Source organism: Arachis hypogaea, chromosome 10, assembly GCF_003086295.3.
Source record: "Arachis hypogaea cultivar Tifrunner chromosome 10, arahy.Tifrunner.gnm2.J5K5, whole genome shotgun sequence".
Taxonomy (NCBI): Eukaryota; Viridiplantae; Streptophyta; class Magnoliopsida; order Fabales; family Fabaceae; genus Arachis; species Arachis hypogaea.
This window is the reverse complement of record NC_092045.1, coordinates 91,588,701-91,611,862: the sequence shown is the minus strand read 5'-3', so window position 1 is coordinate 91,611,862 and position 23,162 is coordinate 91,588,701. Positions and strand designations below refer to the sequence as shown.

General features: G+C 35.7%; 3 protein-coding genes across 4 annotated transcripts; 2 read left to right on the top strand and 1 right to left on the bottom strand.

The window, feature by feature from the left end:
* The first annotated feature begins 231 nt into the window (after positions 1–231).
* LOC112715915 (uncharacterized) lies at positions 232–4,146 on the top strand. The gene is made up of 6 exons (XM_025767748.3): positions 232–871; positions 959–1,170; positions 1,356–2,969; positions 3,066–3,198; positions 3,296–3,648; positions 3,738–4,146. The coding sequence occupies exons 1-6, from the start codon at positions 601–603 to the stop codon at positions 3,960–3,962; spliced, it is 2,808 nt and encodes a 935-aa protein (XP_025623533.1). The 5' UTR covers positions 232–600; the 3' UTR covers positions 3,963–4,146.
* A 375-nt stretch (positions 4,147–4,521) lies between these two features.
* Positions 4,522–7,801, bottom strand: LOC112715914 (uncharacterized). 2 transcript variants are annotated; one of them, XM_025767747.3, is made up of 6 exons: positions 6,449–7,801; positions 6,108–6,278; positions 5,757–5,991; positions 5,392–5,614; positions 5,087–5,231; positions 4,522–4,910 (listed from the first exon to the last, which is right to left on the bottom strand). In XM_025767747.3, the coding sequence occupies exons 1-5, from the start codon at positions 6,815–6,817 to the stop codon at positions 5,123–5,125; spliced, it is 1,107 nt and encodes a 368-aa protein (XP_025623532.1). In that variant the 5' UTR covers positions 6,818–7,801; the 3' UTR covers positions 4,522–4,910; positions 5,087–5,122. The 2 variants fall into 2 exon arrangements, with proteins under 2 accessions (XP_025623532.1, XP_072061199.1); XM_072205098.1 differs by lacking the exons at positions 4,522–4,910; positions 5,087–5,231 and adding an exon at positions 4,957–5,086.
* A 4,503-nt stretch (positions 7,802–12,304) lies between these two features.
* On the top strand, positions 12,305–13,931 carry LOC112715913 (mediator of RNA polymerase II transcription subunit 21). Its single transcript, XM_025767746.3, has 4 exons — positions 12,305–12,829; positions 12,934–13,011; positions 13,159–13,210; positions 13,629–13,931. Exons 1-4 carry the CDS (start codon positions 12,623–12,625, stop codon positions 13,703–13,705), a joined length of 414 nt encoding a protein of 137 aa, XP_025623531.1. The 5' UTR covers positions 12,305–12,622; the 3' UTR covers positions 13,706–13,931.
* Positions 13,932–23,162: the final 9,231 nt, after the last annotated feature.

The following is a 23,162-nucleotide window of genomic DNA, read 5'->3' as shown; positions in this document are numbered from 1 at the left end:
AAATTTGTAACGGTGTGTTGGTGTATAAGAACATTTTGACGGCAACGGTGTTCATACGAAGCATTCATGAGAATTTTTATTTAGTTTTTTGAGTGAAAATTCGTTCTGTATAAATCATGAAACAATGCAAGGAAATGCACAGGATAATGCAACGTGTAAAGAGCTAGTTGAGAAAAAACGTAAATAAGATTAGCGGTTCCCTAATACTTATGGGATCATAGCTAGTTGAGAAGGTGATACTTTTGAATCTTCATGTTTAAATTGTACAGTCAAGCAACTCGCGATAGTATAATACTGATACACAAGCAACCGGCTCAATCCTTTTATGTGCATAATTGCATTTGGTTATGCTCGAAAGAATAATGAAATTGTTATTGAAATATAGGAACAATTTTAAAATCCGCAATCTCCCATAGCCTAATAATTGCAGTCTATCTATATCATCATTTTGTAACGCGTGCATTTGGCCAATAGCCGTTTGAAGCTTCAACGGTCGAGTAATTTAAAAAATCAAATTAAAAAACCCTCTATTCCCCATTCTTGTCTACTCCCATTTTCCCTTTCCTCTTGCTGAGAAAATTTTCCGTCAAAGAAGAAGGAATGGCTTCCAAATCAAAAGCTGAAGAAGAAGAGGAGGTAAAGATCCCAGTTTTCACAGTGCTGAAGAACAACACGATCCTGAAGAACATCTTCATTGTCAACAAGCCCCCGTCACCGTCAGCCTCAAGAAGCTCTCACGAAGATGTTCTGATGGTTGGTCGCCACCCTGATTGCGACCTCATGCTCACTCACCCCAGCATCAGCCGATTCCACCTCCAAATCCGCTCCAAACCCTCCTCTCAATCTCTCTTCGTTCAAGATTTATCTTCCGGTACTCCTTAATCTCGTCTTTTTGTTTTTCTTTTTATCCGTTGGAAGAAGCTTGATGGCAGGTCTCTCTTTTCCGTTTTATTTGCAGTTCACGGGACATGGATTTCTGGGAAGAAGGTGGAAGCTGGAGCTAGCGTCGAGATGAAGGCAGGTGACACGCTCAAGATCGGGGTTTCCAGCAGGGTTTATCGTCTACATTGGATTCCCATTAACCGTGCCTATGATATGGAAAACCTATTTCTGTCCCAGCTTGAGGCGGTTCCAGAGGAAGAACAACAAGAGGAAGAGGAGAGAAAACAGGTAGAATTATTTGTGATATTCTGCTTGCTGTATGCTTATTTCTTTATGGTTTTGTTAGCAATTTTTATTATATCATGTGTCACACTCTTGTTTTGAGCCTTGTAAACATTGCTTTGTGTTATGGAATAAGGCTTGCTTTGTCTTTTTTATCCTTGTTGGAAGTTTATGTTGCTGCATTTTTGTAGATGTTGAAGAATTGTATTCCTGTTGAAGAGGAAGAAATTCAGTCAGTGGATTCAATTCTCAAGTGTATCTCCTCTTTATTCCTTGATGAGAATTTCGGAGTTACCAAAGAAAATGAGATTCTAGCCGCATCCCCCGTGTTGGAAGAAATGGAGAGTCAATGCAGAGATGAAATGATTGGACTTCCAAGCTCTGCTGTTGAAAATAAACTCTCTGACTCTATAATCGAGGTTCATTCACCACCTGATTTGGAATCAGCTGCCAAATGTGATGAGACGTGGACAGATTATTGGTCAGAGAGTACATGTATCAAAGCTGTGAAAGTTGTTGGCCAGGGAACTGAGATGCAGGGATTCTACACTCCACCTGGCAAAATTCCTTCTCAATTGTCGTCCTGTGAAAATCAGTGGTCCTGCTTGCTTTTTAATACTGATCCTGCATCTTTTGAGGAAGAATATGTAGCCGAGGCTATAGTACATACAGAATCTGAGTATGAGTGTACAGCCAAAGATACTGGAAAGGTTACTGACATTTTATCTGCTGGAGGAGGAGTGTGCAGTTACGATGACACATGCAGGTCAGTTGAGGAAGTAATTCCTTATAAGAATTGTAAACACATCGAAGTTGAACAAGTTGGTGTGGATTCACTACCTGATGGAGAGAAACAAGATCCATGTGGTGAAGATATTGGAAACAAATACACTGCTGGTATCTGCTCCTCATCAATGGCTTCAGAAACTGTTCTGAGTATTAGGAATAACAAGACCCTCCAATATAATATGGAAACCTTTGGAAGTTGCAAAGAAGCAATGGCTAAAAAATCAACAAATAGTAATATTTGGTCAAGAAGGGGTAAAGCTGCCAATGCTCCCCAAATTCAAACCAGCAAGAGTGCATCTAGGAGCAAGGCTAGTGCTGATGAGGAAGAAGACGATGATGAGGAAGTCTTCACTCCAGATAAGGAAAATTTCAGTCCAAATACCCTTCAATTGCTCTGCTCCAAAAAGATGGGCATGCTTGAAGAAGTTAAGCCTTCCAAGTCTCAAAGGTCGCAGAAGGATCTTTTCTCTGTTTTGGATGGGGTGAAAGAAGAATTATTTGCTCCAGATCAGGAAAATCTCAGCCCAAATACTCTTAGACTGCATCATCTGGCAAAGAAGAGTATTCTCGAAGAAACTAAATGTTTCAAAGCTCAATGTTCACAAAATTCAGGGAGCCTATTTAGTGCCAACATCTATCCAGATGAAAATATAATTCCCTCTTCACACAAAGAGAATGAAGCTCCAAAAGTAGTCCCAGAGCACAAATCACGAAGAAGGCCTTTTGGCAGTCTTGAGATGGCACAGTGCTCAAAAAGTTCAAATAGAAAGATAATGGCTGCTTCAAAGAAAGAGAACGCAACTCCAAAACTAGCCCAAGAACCGAAGTCACGAAGAAAACCTTTTGGCAATCATATTGAGCTGGCAACAGATACTATGACACTGGATAACAGAGTGGCAAGGGTGCCCTTCCAACTTCTAATAGATGCAGGAGGGACCACCCGTCCTGTTTCTGCTGCAAAAGGCATTGATGTTAGTAAGGATGGACGAATGTTTGACATGCACATCAACCATTCGGTAAGTAGACATAAGGAAAATAATCCATTTATGCTTATTATGATTGATTAAAGAAAATTATTTTAGTGAATGCTTACACATCTGTTGCATGAACAGGATATTTGCTGGGACCAAAAGAGGAGCTGGGATATGGTTGTGGACACTGCAACTCTTATGAACAAGGAATCAAGGAATGCTCTACAGCTTTTACAAGGTCTCAAGGGAACTCAATTAATCGTCCCAAGATCAGGTAATATATTTTTGTCAAGATTTTTGCCTCACTAACTGCTTCAAATTTTGCTGTTTTTCAATCCTCATAAATCTGGTTGTCGTTCTGTAATATTCAGTCATAAGGGAGCTGGACAGTAAGAAGAGACAGTACTCGATTTTTAAAAGAAACTCAGAGGCTTCCTTGGCACTAGAATGGATTGAGGACTGTATGGTGAAGACAAGATGGTGGATTCATGTCCAAAGCTCAATGGAAGAAGAAAGGTTGATTGCTCCTACCCCACCTGCTTCTCCTCGAACTCAGTTTAATGAAGAGAGTTGGACTTTTCCTGCTGCGATTTTGGAAATAGCTTCACCGACAGCGGAAGATCAAATCCTTGACTTTGCTCTTGCATATAAAAGAAGGAAAAATGATGGACAACTTGTCCTGCTTAGTGAGGATGTCACTTTGAAGATCAAAAGCATGGCAGAGGTATAGTAGACACTTTTCATATTTGCAATCGTGGTTGTCTTCATTTTCCAAACTGTCTTGGATGAAATTCTCTATGATTGTTACTGCAGGGGTTGCTCTGTGAACCAGCGCAGGAATTTCGCGCAAGCCTGGTGAATCCATTCTCAGAGAGGTTCCTATGGACCAACAGCTCTCCTCGAGGGCAGACTTGGTCTTGTCAGGATGATCATGTTTTGAGGGAGAAGTACTGTCGTCTGCCGGTGAGGAAGTCATCAAAGGGTGCTGCAAGTGGATTGAAGCTCATTCTGCTTCACAATTCTCAGTATGGAAAATGATCCGCCCAACTTTAGAGTTCAGTCCAGCCTGCTGAACAGTTTTGTTTAGTCCTTATTTTCATTGTTGTATGGACACAATTTCTCTAGCAGTCTATTACCTTATAGAACCAATTGATGTACAAATTTTTATCCATCCTGCAATCTACGATTCAAATCCTGCCACAGGGTTAATTCGAGAATAAAATTTAGTGTCATATATATTGACTCTGTCTACCAAATGAGGGGACATATTAATTTTCTTAGATCGGATTTTACAAAGATAAAATAATGATTTTTAATTATATATTACAAATATTATAGTAATTATGTAGTTTTGGTAATCAAATTCGAATGAGTCGATTCAGGTCGAATGTCTTGTGATTTTATTTTACTTTTTTAAACACCAATCAAGTTATTTGTTTTTAAGGTACAGATCTATTGTTATTGTTATTAATCACAAATCAATTCATGGTAGATACATTTCTTTATCCTCCAAATTTCTCATTAGAAAAATTGATCTTCCAAGCACAGGGTAAGTGAAGTGTTTGAACACATTGGTGTCATTGCTTCGAAAAGTATCTTGCTGCTAATGAAATTCTTTATGTTTTATAGCAAATAAAAGGATCTTCGCGAAAATCTTTGTCAACAAAATGCAAATACAAAGTTAGCAATTTCACAAGTAAATTGAGAAACATGAATACCCACTGAAAATTGAAATGTCTCGACTCTTCAATGAATCATTTTATTGTTTAGTGTTGCCTAAATAATAGCCCCAAATTCTTCCCTATTACTTGAATATTGTTCATTGATATGGTGACAGTGGATCAATCTTGTGCGAGACAATGTGACTCAATCTTTCTCTACTCAGGTTTAGCTGGTCCTTTGCTAGCCTACACAGCTTTGATCTCATTTGCATAGATTGGAGTCCCTCTAACTATGTAACATAAAATTTTTGGCCTGCCAATTCTTCTGCAAAACATAGGTGTCACATTCAATTATTAGTAAAACCTTATATGTCTCAGTAATTTTGTTATGTTATATCTACTAGTGCAAAAGTGAATAATATTAATACTACCATAAACCAATTCTTTGGCCCAGAGTAAGGAAAAATATGAATCTGAAGGTAGATATTCTGAAGCACATACCTGTAAGGATTCAACCGTTGAGTCAGTCATTGTGAGTCACTCTTTACTTCCTTCCAAATATTTCAAAAAGGTGGATAGTGCAATTTTATCATTGTTTGTGTTTCTGTCAACTAACCACTCTTCCAAAAGTTGAACATTTACATCTCTGTCACAAAACGTGATCTTTAGTTGTCAAAAAGGAAGAAAGTGAGGATGTTTGAAGATAGGAGGAGAGGTTGCATTTGCAAGAATTATCCTTATCATTCAAACCAAGAAAGCAACATTCCGATGTGAACAAAAGATTTAGAAGGAAACAGCAGTGGCACCTTTTCAAGGCAAGAACTTGATAGTTTCGGCGTAAGTAATCGGCATACTTTGTAAGGGCATCTTGTGCATATGGTTTGCCCACAGTCCTTATTGCAGCTGCACCTAATAAATTTTCCAATGATCCATGCTTCTTAATAAGTTTTACAGCAGTCTTTCGACCAAAACTAGGGACCACATGTTGGATACCAGGAACACCATCTACTTCATCACCTACAATACATCCTACAAAGCGAGAGCACACATTAATAACAATACTAGACATAATGACATTAAGATTTATCACCAGTTACAAGAACTTCACATATTGTCAATGAATATATACGTCAAACATATCAAACGATGGCTAGGTGTATGTTGTACTTACTAAGACTCAGATCAGATTGGGGGTCACAATTATACTGATCTTTGTAGTGCTTCAGGGTGTAGAAAGACCACCTTCTTAACTCCGGCAATGGCATAACTATTTGCACATCTTCAGAGATAAGCTGTTTGAAATCCTTATCAGGGGAGGCTATCACCACTCGAAATCCTTTATCAAGAACTTGTCCTGCAAGTGTAGCGACAACATCATCGGCTTCATGGCCATCGACTTTTATAATCTGCATGCTTTCATCTTGCACTAATGAATAATGTGATTGAATCAAAGTAAAGTAAATAATCAAATATTAAGGCATATATAGACACAAAGCATATTTTCATGAGAATAAAAACTCACAGGCACATTGCATTTTCGAAGAACATCGCTGATAACTTGATAGGACTTGCCAACATAGCCTTTTGAAAGTCTCTGTGAAGATGATAAGTGTCTCATGAACTTTGTTCTCTGTGCTTTATAAGAAGGTAGTAATTGTCTACGATGCTCACTACCTCTTTCTCCGTCAACAACCTGCTTAATCATGAGATAAATCTCAAAGGGTTATCACAATTGGATTAACGAAATTTATCAAGTAGTTTTAACCTTATATACAAATATTGAAACAAACCATAATCAATTCAATTCATGGGGGCAACAGCAGAACCAAAATTTAAGGCAGAAAGAATGTTACAGAGTCTTACAGCAATGACAGGGTCAGTATGGCTGACTTGGGAGAGGAAAAGAGAGAGCCATCGAAGAAAAGAGTGCAAGCTAGGTTTGCTTCCTTCGTAACAGAGTGGATTAACATCTAAAAAGAACACTCTTTTCTTCTTCTCCTTGTTGTGCCCACCAACTGTTTGATTCAATGAGTCTGAAGAATTAAGCTTCGTTTTCTTGGTAGTAAGTCCTGTGGCAGGCTTTTGAATTTTACATGATACTACTGACAATGAAACTGTGGGATTGAAGTTGCAGCTGCACCAAAAACAAGGTTGACCAAGGTAAGACCCTGCCCCCAACCTTGTTTCCAGTGTTCTCATGTTCGGGACAGACAACATAGTAGTAGTAACCATTTCTTCCCACTCTCTCCCCAGTCCCCAATGTTTCTACAGTTAGATGTATAGTTGAAAAAGCCAAAAATCCAAGGTTTTTAAAACCGGTTCGAACCGTCCGGTCGAACCATGAACCGACGAGGTTTGCGATTCGATAAAAAACTATAACCGTCAAATTTGAAAACCGATGATGAACCGCCGAACCGGCCAGGAGCTGGTCAGTCGAACCGAACAGGGACCCGCCCGGTTTTCAAAAATTCCCCAAACGGCGCTGTTTTGTTTCATGCTTCAAAGAAACCCTAACTAAACTGCACCACCCTCACTGCCTCACGACCTCACTCACTCACGGAAAAAGATCCTCTCCAGTTTTTTTAACAATCGATAGAATTCATTGTGATCTATCACCTTTGATTCTATGAGTGGAACCAGAAATAAATAAGAGAGAGAGTGCAATGAATGGTTAGATTGAACACCGGATATTATCCAGTTTTTTCTCACTGGAGAGGATCCACTCCCCTCACTCACTCCTCCTTCCTCTCATCTTGAGCTCCTTCCTCACTCCTTCACTTCCGTCCAGCCACCGCCCTGTTATCGCCGCCGTCGCAACTTCTGGAAGCGGCTTTCCCCACTACCGTGGTCTCCGCCACCGATCGAACTTAGTAGCCACTATCCCGCCGCGCCTCGTGCCTCCATCGCAGAGCCACTGCCCAGCCGCGCCTCGTGCCTCCATCGCACAGCCACTGTCCCGCCGCGCCTTGTGTCTCCATCGCGCAGCTGCTGTCCCGCGGTGCCAGCTCTGTTCCACCGCGCTCCGGTCCTTCAGCAGCGTCAGCTCTGTTCCATCGCACAGCCCTTCCCTCGAAGGTATTTTTTATTTTTGTAACTGTAATTGCGGTTTTAGTTTGTTAGTTAATCAGTTAATCTGTGATTTGATTCTGATATTTTTTATTCCAACCTTGCTGCTGTTGATTTTGTTTATTGTGTATCACTGTGTCTAAATTATCTATGTCTGATATTTTTTATCTTATGGTTCTTAAATGCTTATTGCTATTGATGGTTTGGGAATGCAGGGAAGAGTAAAGAACTAGAAGCTAAAACTTTTAATAACTGTATTTATTATTATTATTTATTAATAATTAATTAATAATAATTAATAGATGGAAGGATGATGGGATCTCTCTACATGGCAAATCATAACTCATAATAATTTGAAGCACTGGTAAATGGTTGAAATGTCACTTTCACTAAACCCAGTTTTTTCTCTATTGATAGTTCATGTGTTTGCCAATAACCAGCACTTGAAAAGGACATTGTTGTTCAGAACAATTATCAGTTGTGAAGGTCATAATAATTTGCCAGAAGATTTGAAACTCAAACCCAAAATCAATGGTTACCACTTGCCACCCAAAACTAAAATTATTCTGTACACTTATTTTTGTTTAAAATTAAAATATTTGCAATTATTAAAAATAAAAATGAATGATTATGCATCCTTCTTTCTTCCCTTTTTTTTCTTTTGCTTTTTTATATATTTGGTAGAAGTACTAAAAAATTGAACTAAAGGAATAAGGAGCTAAGGACTAAAGTAAAAGTTGAACTGAGTTTGAACATAATTCAGCATCAATATTTATTTATTGGAGATAAAATACCATTTTAGAACCCAAATAGTTGCATACTGCTTGCCTCTCAATCTATTTACAATCATGTCAGAAAACATGCACAAACATATATGAATGGTGGAGGAGTGTGATTGCAGCCATGTCTATACACATATTTTATGCTTTCATTTTCTTAATTTGATAACTAATAGCATCGTTATAGGATTGTACCTTGTAGATAAATGGTGGAGGTTGTTTGGTAGTTCTGCTCCATGTTTACAAAATATGGCAGTTTATGTTTAGTTGTTGACAAATTTAGATGTTGGCATTTTATGTTTGGTTGTTTTTTTGTTATTTGACTTTTGAGTTTGTATTTGAATGAGATTATAACATTATGGTTTATGTAATACTTTTAATTTGGATGATATTTTAAAATTTATATTAAACTATAATTATATTTTAGTATGTTTATTTATATTTTTATTTATTATTTTATTATAAAACGATTTTTTTGGTTGAATCACAGTCAAATGGGTTGAACCAGTGTTGGCAGAATCGAACCGGACTGGTCGGTTCAATTGAAAAACCGGTGAACTAGACCCTTTACTGGTCCGGTCTGTTGTTTGGACCGTATAAGGTTTAAAACCACCGTGAACCGGTTAAACCCGGTACGAACCGGTGAAAACCGGTCAAACCCGGTAAAGTTCAGTCCAACTGAACCGGTTAGAAATTAAATTTTAACAAAATGTAGCATAAGGGATTGAACCCCTCCCCTCTTGGAAGAATAACCCTATTAACAACCACAAGGCTGGGATGGTTTTTATTGATATATATGCAAATTATAATATATATACATATCTTTTATCAAATAATTTATTTCTATCCAATTTATTTTAAATTTAGTTATAAATTCATTTATTCTTAAATTAATTATATTTTATTTAATAATAATTATAAACTCATTTATTTTTTTTATAATTATATAATATCTATCAAGTTTAATTACTCTGCAGGTCCCTATAGTTTCACCAAATTTTCAATTAGGTTCCTATACTTTTTTTCTTTTCAATTGGGTCCTTAGATGTTAATTTTTTTTCAATTTAGTCCCTACCGTGACAAAACCGTTTAAAATAACAGAATATTCTTTTCAAAAATCGAATATTCTCCTAATTAAGTTATAATAGCTAATTAAACCCACTTCTATTTTTTTAAAATACCAAAAACACCCTTGTCATTTTATCCAAAAACAAAGAACCCTAGTCAGCGCTTGTTCTCTGTGAAGTCACTGCGTTTCTCCTCTGATCCATTCGTTGGTGTCGTCCTCCATCTGCGGCGGCGTCGTCGTCGTCGTCCTTGGCGGCGTGAGCGTCCATCGTCGTCATCGTCTGTCGTCCTTGGTCTGCGTTACACTGCTCTGCGCTAGTCGTGCGTCTGCTCTACTCTGCTTCCCACTGGTGGTGTGTCACTTCTGTCGCGTTCCCTCGCCGTACCTCGCCTTGCTGCCTGAAGTCGATCTGCCAAAATCCCATATTTTTTTCCAATTAACAATTTCTTCGTTTTCATGGCAAATCCTTCCCATCTTAAACCCAGGTTAGATTCTAACTATCGTCATCCTAGACAATGGAGCTGGATTAGCTTTAAATGCCCCCTTTTATTTTGTTATGAGCTTTAATTATCCTTTAATTAATTAAAAATTGTTCATTTTATGTTCCTTGGGGGCTAGAAAATATTTTGTGATCTGATCCACTTGCAGTTGGATAGGCTCATGTGGTTTTTATTCATGGTTCTATTCATTGAACTCTAATTAGCAGAGTTGTTAGTAATCCTAAGTGACTCTGAAAAAAAGGGTTCCCCCGCAGGGGGATGTTTAATGTTGTTATATTTTGTTAATGTTGAAATGTAAGTGGAAACCAAATAAAGCAAAAGAATTTGCCTTCTTTCTGTTTGATTTTGTGGGTTGCTTTTGCTTTACTTTCTAGCTTGCTTGGACCAATTGGTGTTTAAGGCTATTCCTCGCTTTTTAAGTGGTGCTGTATTGATTTAAACATGCACCAAGAAGTTCAGACTTAAAAGATGTTCAAATTTATATGATATTTGCTAGACTCCATCAAGGGAAACTATTAGTTTTCCATGGTGCTCTTTTTACTTTGGTGTGTTCTTGATGTGAACGAAAATTTGCAGCTCTTATAAGTTAAGACACAGATTCATATAAAATTGATGTTCTTGTTCATAAATGGTGAAAATAAAATCAAAATCCTATAGTCAAAGATGGTTGGTGCAGTTTATAATGACAGACCAAGGTTTATCTCAGCAGGAAGAATTATATTCAATGAGCAGGAAGAATTATCTCAGCAGCACATTAATGGCAATAACTTTACTGATAGACCAAGGTTTTCCAATTCTAGCTTTCGGAAGGATCCATCTTCAGGAAGCACTTTGAACACTTCAGCGAATCCTTGGGATAGGCCAATTGGGAGTGCCAACAAGCTTGTTAGCAGTGGTCAAGAGGGGCTTACTTATGATGACAACTCAGGACATGGATTCTTAACTGACATCTTTGCTGAGAATGCAATCGTGGATGATACTAATTTGAACCCTTTGGAGTTCTTAGCTTCTCTGTTCCCTGGTTTTGCTGCAGAAAGCCTTGTGATAGTGACATTGGTTTCAATTCAGACATTGCTTCAAGTCTACTCTTTCAGAACCGGTTGTTATTAATGTTATTGTTGATCCTTATGCCGGTTCAGAGAGTGGGAGGCTGCAACACAAGAATTGATTTCCAGATTTTATGTATTATACTGAAACTATGCTTTTTATGGTTTTCATTTTTAGATTTCAAATTACATAGCCTTGTGGTTTTCTATAGTATACCATGATATGATAAAGACATAAACTATATTTCATGAATCTACACAAATGTAAAATGTTACATGATCATAATAAATACTTGAATGATGGAAATTGAATTTTATATATACTTTTTACTACTATTTCTGTTTTATTTTATTCATTACTTTTTTTTGTATGTTCTTAAGATAAGGTATTTTGAAAGTCAAAAAAATAAAAAGAAATTATTTTTGGTACAATTTGTATATAAATAAGCAAAAAAATGATAATGACAAAATAAAAGGGATTATAGGAATATCTTTCATGTTGTAGAATCATTGAATAAGGATTATAGGAATATCTTTCATTGAATATTTATAGTTTTATTGAATTTTCAATTAGGTCCTTATACTTTTTTTCTTTTCAATTAGGTCCCTAAGGGTATACAGATAATTTCACAATTTACTAATATTTTTTTTACGTTTAACGTTAACAAGGACTAAATTGAAAAAAAAATGATGTATAGGGACCTAATTGAAAAGAAAAAAAGTATAGGGACTTAATTGAAAATTTGGTAAAACTATAGGGACCTGCAGAGTAATTAAATCTATCTATTAATATTATTTTTTAATAAATACTTATAGTATATAATAATATAATAGATATAAACTAATTAATAAATTGTTGAAATTTAAAAATAATAGTTATTTTAATATAAAAACAAAATAAAAATATTTATAATAGAATAAAAATAATAAAATACCTATTATTTCTGGTCTATAATATTTTAAAATATTTTGATATTTTTAAAATATTAGTAAAAATATGTATTTTAAATTAAAATTTTAAATTTTTTACTATTTTTATTTTTTATTTATATAATACCGAGTCACCGGTTCAACCAGTGATTTGTCGGTTGAACCAGTGACTCAGTGATTCAGTAATCTGATCGGTTTGATTACCGGTTTGATTTTGACAACTATGGGTTGAACTAATAAATTAATAAATTAGTAGTTAAAACGGTTCCATAATCGGGTTTGGTTCTCAGAACCTTACAAAAAAACGGTTCGGATTTTTTTAAATCCCCGCTCCTAAACGACGTCGTTTGACGTTTTTAATTTTTAACAAAAAAAAAACCTAGTTCTGAAGCTACCCACCCCACTCCCATCTCTCTCTCTCACTCACTTACTCTCAGCTCACCTCGATTCACCGCCACCGCACGCTCGCCGCCGTCGCCGTGCCTCTCGCTGTATCCTCTGCGTCTTGTGCTTGCGTCTCATCTCCCTCCTCCGCCAGTGAGTGATCGAGCTGTGCGTGGTTGTTGCTGCTTGCACTGCAGCGTGGGTGGTTGTCTCTGCTCGATTCTGCCAGGTCTCAACTTTTGCTCCAGGAATTTTCAGTTTTAATGGATATAATTTCTCAATTACAAGAACAAGTTAATTTGATTGCACATCTTGCTTTCAATACCATTGGGACCTTGCAAAGGGATGCTCCTCCTAATCGGCTCTCACCACATTATCCTGAACCACCTCCTCATCCTACGGAGGATGGCTCAAACTTCTCTGAACAGCCCAAGCTGATGAGTGCTGGTTTGGTGAAGGCTGCTAAACAGGTATGCACCATTTTAGCTAAAGCACAGGGTTCCTTACTTCTTGTTTTCTTTGCTGCCCTAATCTTCCTTATAATCTTGAAACGTTTTTGGTATCTTTTCTGCAGTTTGATGCATTAGTTGCGGCACTTCCAATATCCGAGGGAGGTGAAGAAGCGCAGATTAAAAGGATTGCTGACCTACAGGTGTCAACCTAACTGCTTTTTAGTCTCATCTTTTTTTTTAATTATTATTTTAGGGTTTTTGCTGTTCTTAATAATGTAAAGCCTCATCTGAAGAGGGAATCAGTTCTTACATTGGGATTCTGCTTATATTTGTACTTCACATTACAGGCTGAGAATGATGCTATAGGCCAAGAACTACAGAAGCAACTCGAAGCTGCAGGTTATCTCCAATTTCAATCTTTTCATCCGAGTTTTCTGCTTATTTTCTATTCAGATCGTACTAAAATGTAAATTAATGTTGATTACTAAGATATGATTAGGAGAGATCTCTAGCTAGTAAAGTTGTTAACTAGAGGCCTTATTGAACAGCAACATTTTGGTCATACTCATATTTAGAAAAACTGTTTAATCTTGAATTGAAGTATCTATTATCTAATAAGATGTTTTGAATGGTTAGCCATGTGTGCAATTTATATAACATAAGATTCTCCAAGTGCAACGATTTTGAATAATGAACTGGTTTCAAGCTACTTTAGCATTTTTTTCTCCTTGTTCTTTTATTTATTCGGTAAACTTGCATAGCTCTATAATTTGATCAAGGTTGTTAGCTAACATTCTTGCCTGCTTCTTGATTTTAGAGAAGGAATTAAATCAAGTTCAGGATTTGTTTAAACGAGCGTCAGATAACTGTTTGAATTTGAAGAAACCTGAATGAAGAAACTGGAATGGTTCTATTGACAGGGGAGATTGGCACTTTGGTAGCCACAACTTTATCTCCAGTTTGACATGAATCATAGTCTGCAGTATAACTTTTTAGAAGCCTTTGTTAAGCTATTAGATTCTTCATGTCGACAAGGCTGTTGTAGCCACTCTATCAAATTGACATTTAATTATGCTGTGTTAGAGGTTGGTAATGTTAATATTATTATAGGGATTTCTTATGAGACGTGTTACAAAATTATACCGATCTCCCCTCTCTCTCTCTCCTCTCAATCATCCTCTCCCTCTACTAGTTATTAAAACCCTTAAATAAGTTGGTAAAATAGTTACATTATCTGACTAATCAAAATTAAAAGGCAATAATTCTCTCTAACAATCAGACCTATGGAGTTGCTTACTTCTATTAATATGAGACACATAAAAAGTTTTGGAGTAAATGACAGATATAAACCAAATGGAGGCATATATTACATAATTCTACCAAATTCAAAAACGCTACAAGAATTCATCAGAAGGACAATTTCATGTAGTTTGAATGAGATTCATTCGAATTACACAAACCAAGAGTAATTCGAATCCATCACATTCGAATTACAAGTGATCAATATAAATCGAATTTGACCAATTCGAATTATGTATGTATGAATTACATGGGTAATTCGAATCACCTTGATTTGAACTAAACACATCTTTTGATATAATTTACAATACTCTTCTACCCATTTTTTATTAAAAAATTAATAATTTATTTAATAAAATTATTAAAAAATATTAATAATTTAAAAATTAAAAAATATTTTATTCCATGCATTAGAAAAAGCCTAACAATATTTAATTACGAAACTTCTTTAAAATATTAATGAGCTATCAATTCAAATTCCATACAATACTATTCTGTCCATTTTTGATAGCTTATGAATATTTTTTAATAAAACTTTTTTTATAAATTTATTTAAATTATACCACGAAAAAATATTTTATTCTATGCAAAATAATTTAAAAAAATTGCTTAAAAGATGTTAGGAGTACTATAAAAATTTGTAATATTCTAGTGACTTAGGTAAATACATAGATGTACTCAAATTTTGAATAAAATACTCTATATAGTCAATAATAATTTAAAAATTAAAGAAAATATTTTATTCCATGCAAAATAATTAAAAAATATATTTTATTCCATACAAAATAATTTATAAGAAATTGCTTAAAAGATGTTAGGAGTACTATAAAAATTTGTAATATTCCAGTGACTTAAGTAAATACATGATAAAAATATTTTTTTTTTTAATTTCTAAATTATTATTGACTATGTAGAGTATTTTATTTAAAATTTGAATATATGCATGTATTTACCTAAGTCACTAAAACATTACAAACTTTTATAGTACTCCTAGCATCTTTTAAGCCATTTTTTTAAATTATTTTGCATAGAATAAAATATTTTTTTGTTGTGTAATTTAAATAAATTTATTAAAACATATTCATGAGCTATTAAGAATGGGTAGAAGAATATTTTATGGAATTCGAATTGATAACTCAAATATTTTGGAAAAGTCTCATGATTAAATATTTTGTTAGCTTTTTTTAATGCATGGAATAAAATATATTTTTTAATTTTTAAATTATTAATTTTTTTAATAAAATTTTTTAATTTTTAAATTATAAATTTTTTTAATAAATTATTAATTTTTTAATAAAAGAATAAGTAGAAAAATATTACAAATTATATCACAAAACGTGTATGTTGTTCGAATCAAGGTGATTCGAATTACCTTTGGAATTCATGCATCCATAATTCGAATGGATCCAATTCTATTTATGTTGATCACTTGTAATTCGAATTTGATTTTTTGAATTACTCTTGGTTTGTGTAATTCGAATGAGTATCATTCGAACTACATAAAATTATCCTTCTGTAGATCTTTGTAACGTTTTTGAATTTGATAAAATTATGTAATATATGCCTCCACTCGATTTATATCTGTGATTTACCCAAAGTTTTGCTTAACAAAAATTTAGTATGGAATTGTTTCATATTTTCCTTAATTGAAAATTAAATACAAATGCCTTATTAATAAATTTTACCAAACACACATTAATACTTGATTTTTTTAAGGAAAAAACAGAAAAAGAAAACTATGTGCCAATCAACATTTATTATTACAGGAATTCAGGAAAATATTTTTAATTGTTTATCATTTTTCTATCAAAAATATTAAGATTAAGTCCTTTTCTGTGAAGTCTTGTGTAGTTATACCAAATTAGTATACGATAGTATATATATATTTAACGACCATCTTCGTTTTCCTTTGAAAAATCCAAGAGAGGCAAAAAACCCAATATGACATCTAATAATTTGAAGCTTGAGCAAAACACTAAGACCATCTTCAGTAGGGAATTCATCTCAGTCCCTATCTATAGTCCACTTGTGATAAAAAATAACTCCATATCAGCTTTTGCATCATAAACGGTAAATAGGAACTCAAAGCATCTCTTTCTTCTCCATTAGGAGGAACTAACTTTAGTTGGTCCCACTTAATTAATTAATTAAAATACTTAAAATTAATGTAATTGATTTTTTTAATAATATTATTTAAATTTATAAATTTAAAAATAATTCACTATTAAAAGATATTAATATTAAATAAATTCATATATAACAATAATACACAATATATAATTCGGGATTACACTAATTTATAATTTTGTGTTTACAACGGCTAATTTTAATAATATCGTTAGCATTTTAAATTTTAAAAATAAAAATAACTAACTCAACTAAGAATTATTTTGTAAGGTGTAAAAATTAAATTTACTTTTTAATGTAAGTAAATTTAATTAATTATAATTTAATATAATAATATAAATAATATTCAATATTAATTATGATATAAACAATTAATATAAATCATTAATTAAATAAAAATTTAATTATTTAATTTAATTAATTATTATTTAAATAATTAATATAAATTATTAATTAAATAAAAATATAATTATTTAATATAATTTTTATTATAATTATTACTAATTTAATTATTATTTTATTATTTAATATAATTATTTAATTATTTCAGATTTTATATTATTATTTTTTTTAAAATAACTTGTCAAATGGCAAATTATTATTGATTAATTTGAGTCCATATTTAGAGGGACTCCCTCACCTTGAGACCCGTGCAAGAACTCATTTCTTCTTTCCTCCAATGGTTAGAGTTTCTATGTGTCAGAAAAAAGTAAAAGAGGAACTCACCATTGTAGGTGCTCTAATAAAAAATAAGATTGCTATTATAATATTGTTAGATATATAAAATCCATGATAAAGTTTAGATCCTTCTTAAAATTTTCCTATGAAATTGGAGGATCTAAAATCCAACACCTTGAACTAAATGATATCAACACTTGTATGTATGATCTAATATGATTTCACTGTACAAAAATGATATACTAAGCAAAATATGTGCTATCAGGTATTCTATTTTTCATCTGTAAATTCTATACTGAAAAACCGGTCCAAACTGCACGAACACCTCTACCATCGGTTTCGTCTCTCCCTCTCCTCCTCTCTTTCCTTCCTCTTCTTCCATGTCTCTCCCTCTCCTCCTCTCTTTCCTTCCTCTTCTTCCATATCTTTCCGTTCAGTCTCTACTGTCTCTTTGTTTCTTTTGTTTCCAATGTGTGGGATGACCTAATGGGAATTTTATTCTAATTTTAATTTTTTTATTAGTAAAGATATTTTAGTAATTTTGTTTATTTCAATTTTTATATTTATCTTCAACTAAATAGGATATTGACATATAATTCATTCTTATATACTTCCCACTAAATATAATATAGAGACTTTATCTTTGAGCGAAGAGTGTGCCAATAGTTAGGCCATGGATTAAATACCAACTGCTTCAAGATAAAAAACACCAACTATTTGCAACATAAGAGAAAATATTACGACATAAACTCAGTTAAACTCTAAAGTGATAATTAAAATTGACCGCTTGCACCGAAAAAAATCACCGAAATTTTAATTGCACTATAAAAATCTCCAAGATTAAAAAAATTGTACCATGTGCTTCCTATCCCTCTCTGTCGAATTACACATCATACCTTGAGAACTTAACACATATCTCTGTCGAATTACACATCATACCTGAGGGGAGTTTCAAAACTCCAAACATTACAATATTGATAATATAAAGGAGTTTCAAACATGATACTGAGTCTCTGAACTAACAAACATGATACTGAGTTTCTGTCTCTTAGTCATATTTGTTGGTTCAAAGACTGGTACTAAAATTTCTGTCTCTATCCCTAAAATTTCAGTATTTCAGTACCTCCAAAAAGTAGGGACACAGCGGACTAAAATTTTTAAAGATGGAGACTGAAATTTTAATAACATTTTATACCTAAAATATCCTCATTTCAATTAATTAATTCCAATTTTATCCTTTGTATAAATTAAATTAGAGTTTCATTCTTGTTTTAATTTTTTGTCTCCCACTTTGTTTTAAAATGTTAGATACTTAAATAAGACGATTTAAACATTAGGGAACACCATTTTAAATTTAGGATTTAGGAGTATATCTACTAAAAAAGATATGAAAGGAGGCTCTGCTAGGGTTTTCTCCCAGAAAGAAGATATGAAAGAGCGAAGCACTAAAAAAGTCAAAACGCGTGAAGAAGTTGACTTGAATCAATCCAGTGACTGCATGGATATCGTTGTGCAAGATCAGGCCGATATCGAGAATAAACCAAAAGCCACTTATAAGGATTCTCTTCTTAAATCGCCAGGCATGGTTCCTGAAGATGAAAGCATGAATATGGATGACATTGATGAAGAGTCTCCAGATCCGGAAGATCGTTGGTATAAGGATACCGATAAGGACGATCTGGAAGACAGGCCTTTTGATCCGTGCCCCACCATTCCGGTATCGAAGGAAGAGTTCGAGGACTGGTGTAAACCGTGGCGGAATGCTCTTATCATAAAAGTCTTAGGCAAGCGTGTGGGATTGGCATTCCTAGAGCAACGTCTCAAAAGAGATTGGGTAAAGAAAGGTACGATACATGTTATCGATATGGATCGTGACTATTTTCTTGTTCATTTTTCAGATGAGGAAAACTACTCACACGCGCTTTTGGAGGGACCTTGGATGATTGCCGGACACTATCTCATTGTGCAACGCTGGAGACCTTTCTTCCTGAAGTCAGAGCACCATGTTAGGAAGATTGCGGTTTGGGTTCGTATTCCAAATCTGCCAATTGAACTCTACAATCACCGTTTTTTATGGCGAGTAGGATCGGCTATTGGCCATATGCTTAAAATTGATCGTAATACTTCCATCCACTCAAGAGGAAGATTTGCTCGGATATGTGTGGAAATCGATCTTGCTAAGAAACTTGTTCCACGTATCTCGGTGCTTGGTAGTGAATTGAATATTGAATACGAAGGACTTTACCAAATTTGCTTTTCGTGCGGTCGATATGGGCATAGAATGGACCAGTGTAATGAAACAGTGGTGGAGTCCGCTGAGCACCGGGGATCGGAGTGCACCGGGGATCAACAGGGAACTAATAAGGAAAGTGGAGATACTAGTGACCAAATAGGCAAGTCCGTGGAATCCGGAAGGCAACATGAAGCTTGGGCAAATCAAAGCTCACCAGATTTTGGCCCTTGGATGTTGGTGCGGCGGCAAATCAGGAAGAAAAAACCACCAATCACGTACGGAAAAGGAGGAACGGTCCATTCAAATGTTAAAGGCGGAATATCTGGCGGTGATGATATTGGTGTGGATCATGTTAATCATGAGGAGGGGAGTGGCTCTCGCTATAATATCCTCTATGAAGAGGAACCTGGTGGCACAAACATGCATAAAATTCAAGAAACTATGGATAGGCAAACTCCTTTATCACAAGATGGGCTCCATGTAGCTAAGGCCCAAAATTCTTTTGAAAAATCCCAACCCATATATAAGAAAGTTCTTAAACAGGGAGCTAGCAAAAATCCACAAGGAATTAGAAAACAAAATCATGTGGCAATTGGGCCTAGGCCCACTGAGAAAGGAAACAAACTGAAGTCCAAATCCATGGATCAAGACCCACCTAAATCAAAAGAACCAAAGAAGGGAAACATTGTGGAATTTCCTAAAGAGGGGCTTCCCGAAACGGTGACTCATGCAGAGAAGAAACAAGAGATGGCGGCCATGGAGATGGTGATGCTAGAACACATGAGGCATCTTCAAGATGAACAGAGAGAGGCTTTTGAGATATCTAGAAGGAGTCCATCTTTGCTTGAAGCACATGTGGTAAAAAATAGATTTCTTACTCAAACCCAAAATTTCACCCCTTTATTGAAGCCCTGACCCAGAGACCGGGGTGGCGTCATCTTCAAACATGGCAGTGAGTGCTAGTGTTGATAAGGAATCTATTTTGACTAAAGATGGGAATTCTTCCTTAGGCAATGTTATTCGGGTGCAGGGGATATCTCCCCAGCTGTGAGTTTGGTCCTCTGTGACCCCTCTTTTATTTTTATTCTTAATGAATATTATCTGTTGGAACTGCCGGGGAGCGAGGAGTAAGTCGTTCCACTCTCTTATTCGAGATATGTCTAAAGAATACTCTGCTAGTTTCATTATTTTGCTCGAAACTCATGTGAGCGGTATTAAAGGGAAGAACATCAGAGATAAGATTGGATTGAATGGGTCCTTCGTTGTGGAAGCCACTGGTCACTCTGGGGGCATATGGTGTCTTTGGGATGATAGTATCTAGAATGTTTGTGTTTTGGAACATAATAATCAATTAGTTCACCTTAAAGTCTCTAGCAACAACTCTGATTTTTGGTTGCTTTCTGCTTGTTATGGGAGTCCGCAACGGGTTAATAGGAGAGCGCTGTGGAGCAAAATTTGATCCTTAGCTGAGAACATTCATTTCCCTTGGTGCCTCTTGGGAGACTTCAATGCCTTACTCCATGATCACGAAAGGCAAGGAGGATCTAATAGAGTGAATTCGGGTGCTTGCAGTGATTTTCAAGAATGTGTGTCTGATTGTGGCCTTATTGACTTAGGCTTTATTGGCTGGCCTTTCACTTGGAAGAGAGGCAATCTTGTGAAAAGATTAGATAGAGGTCTGAGTAATCTTAATTGGCAACTTACCTTTCCTGAGGCACATGTCAAACACCTTCCTCTTCTCAAGTCGGATCACTCCCCTTTATGTCTCAACCTTGCTATGCGTCCAAATCTGAATAGAGGAAGAAGGCCGTTTAGGTTTCTTGCGGCTTGGCTTTCGCATCCTGATTTCAATAATCTGATTCATCAATCTTGGCGTATGGAGAGTTCTTGGTCAGAAGGCCTAGCAAATTTCAAGAACTCCCTGAAGAACTGGAACTATAATGTTTTTGGTGACATTTGGAAACGTAAAAGCAGAATCCTGCGGAGACTTCAGGGAATCACAAATAGCTTAATGCAGGGCAGCAACTCTTTCCTTGAGGATCTTCAAGTGCAGCTTTGGAAGGAATACGAGGAAGTGTTGACACAAGAAGAAATTCTTTGGTACCAGAAATCAAGATGCAAATGGGTCGAGTTTGGTGATAGGAATACCAGGTATTTTCATGGTTCAACTATGGTGAGGAGACGAAAAAATAAAATCCACTCTTTGCAAGACTCTAGAAGTAATCTAGTTACTGATAAAAATGTACTCGAAAGTATGGCTCTCTCTTTTTACTCAGACCTCTATACAGACTCTCTACCTGCTGTTCCCTTTGTTCTTAATAATGCTTTTCCCTGTTTAAGTATGGCTGACCATAACATAATAGGGGGAAGTATCTCTGTTCAGGAGATAAAAGAGGCTGTTTTTGCTATGGGGAGCTTCAAAGCTCCTGGAAGAGATGGTTTACAAGCAGTTTTCTATCAGAATCAGTGGGATAGAGTTGGGCCTGATCTTTGCAACCTTATTCAGTGCATCTACGCAGAACCTCAGAGAATTCATGAGATTAACGAGACTCTTATCACCCTTATTCCTAAAGTGGAACCTATCATAAGCCTCAAGCAGATGAGACCGATAAGTTTGTGTAACGTCTCATATAAAGTTGTTACCAAAGTCTTGGCGAATCGGATTAGAAATCTTATGGGAAAGCTGGTGAAGCCTACGCAATGCAGTTTTGTCCCGGGTAGGCATAGCTCCGACAACATTATTATTGCTCAGGAAGTCATACATTCTATGAGAACTAAGAAAGGACCGAAAAGTTGGATGGCTATTAAAATTGATTTAGAAAAGGCATATGATAGAGTGAAGTGGAGTTTTGTGCAAGAGACTCTTGAAGATATTGGGTTCCCTGATCAGGTTACCAACCTTATCATGTCATGCATTTCTACGGCTAGGATGCGAATCCTGTGGAACGGGGAGGAATTGGATGAATTTAAGCCGTCCAGAGGCATCCGTCAAGGAGATCCTATTTCACCATACATTTTTGTTTTGTGCATGGAGCGTCTCTCACAGCTTATCAGTGCTGCAGTTGACCATGGCTTCTGGAAACCTATCAAACTAAATAGAAATGGTCCTAGTCTTTCCCATTTGTGCTTTGCGGACGATCTTATTCTTTTTGCTGAAGCCAATCTCCAACAAGTTGACATCATCAAGAGATGTCTCAAGGCGTTCTGTGATAGTTCGGGGCAGAAAGTTAATAATGAGAAGACTCGGGTCTATTTTTCCAAGAATGTGGGTAACCAAGTCAGAACTGAGATCAGTGAAACCCTCCAGTTTGCAAGGACGGATAACCTTGGGAAGTACCTAGGAGTTCCTCTCTTGCATTCCAAAGTATCTAAGCGCACTTATGATGATATTATCAACAAGCTTAACTCCAGACTCAACTCTTGGAAAGCCTCTTCCTTGTCGTTAGCTGGGAGGACAACTCTGGTGAAATCTGTCCTTTCTTCTATTCCTCTTTATACTATGCAAACTGCACTATTACCTGTGTCTACTTGTAATGCCATTGACCGTAAATGCAGGAGCTTTCTCTGGGGTGATACAGAACAATCAAAGAAAATTCATCTCATAGACTGGCAAAGAGTCTGCCTTCCCAAAAAAGCGGGTGGACTTGGCATTAGGCATGCAAGTTTGATGAACCATGCATTCCTGATGAAAGCTGGATGGGGCCTGGTGGAGAAGAGAAACTCCTTATGGGCTAGAGTGCTTCGTTCTAAGTATAAAGCCGGGAACGATATTATTCCTATCGTGGATAGAAAACCAAAGAGCTCTAACATTTGGAAGGGAGTTTGTAAGGCATGGCCCGATATCATGCAAAACCATATTTGGAGGATAGGAGATGGCACTGAAATCAGTTTTTGGAAGCATAATTGGGTCCCTAACTTGGGCAAGCTGGAACAATATGTTACACAGGTAAATAACTCTCCTTTTGATACATCTAGTTCTCTTATGGACTTCCTTGATGTTTCAGGAAACTGGGA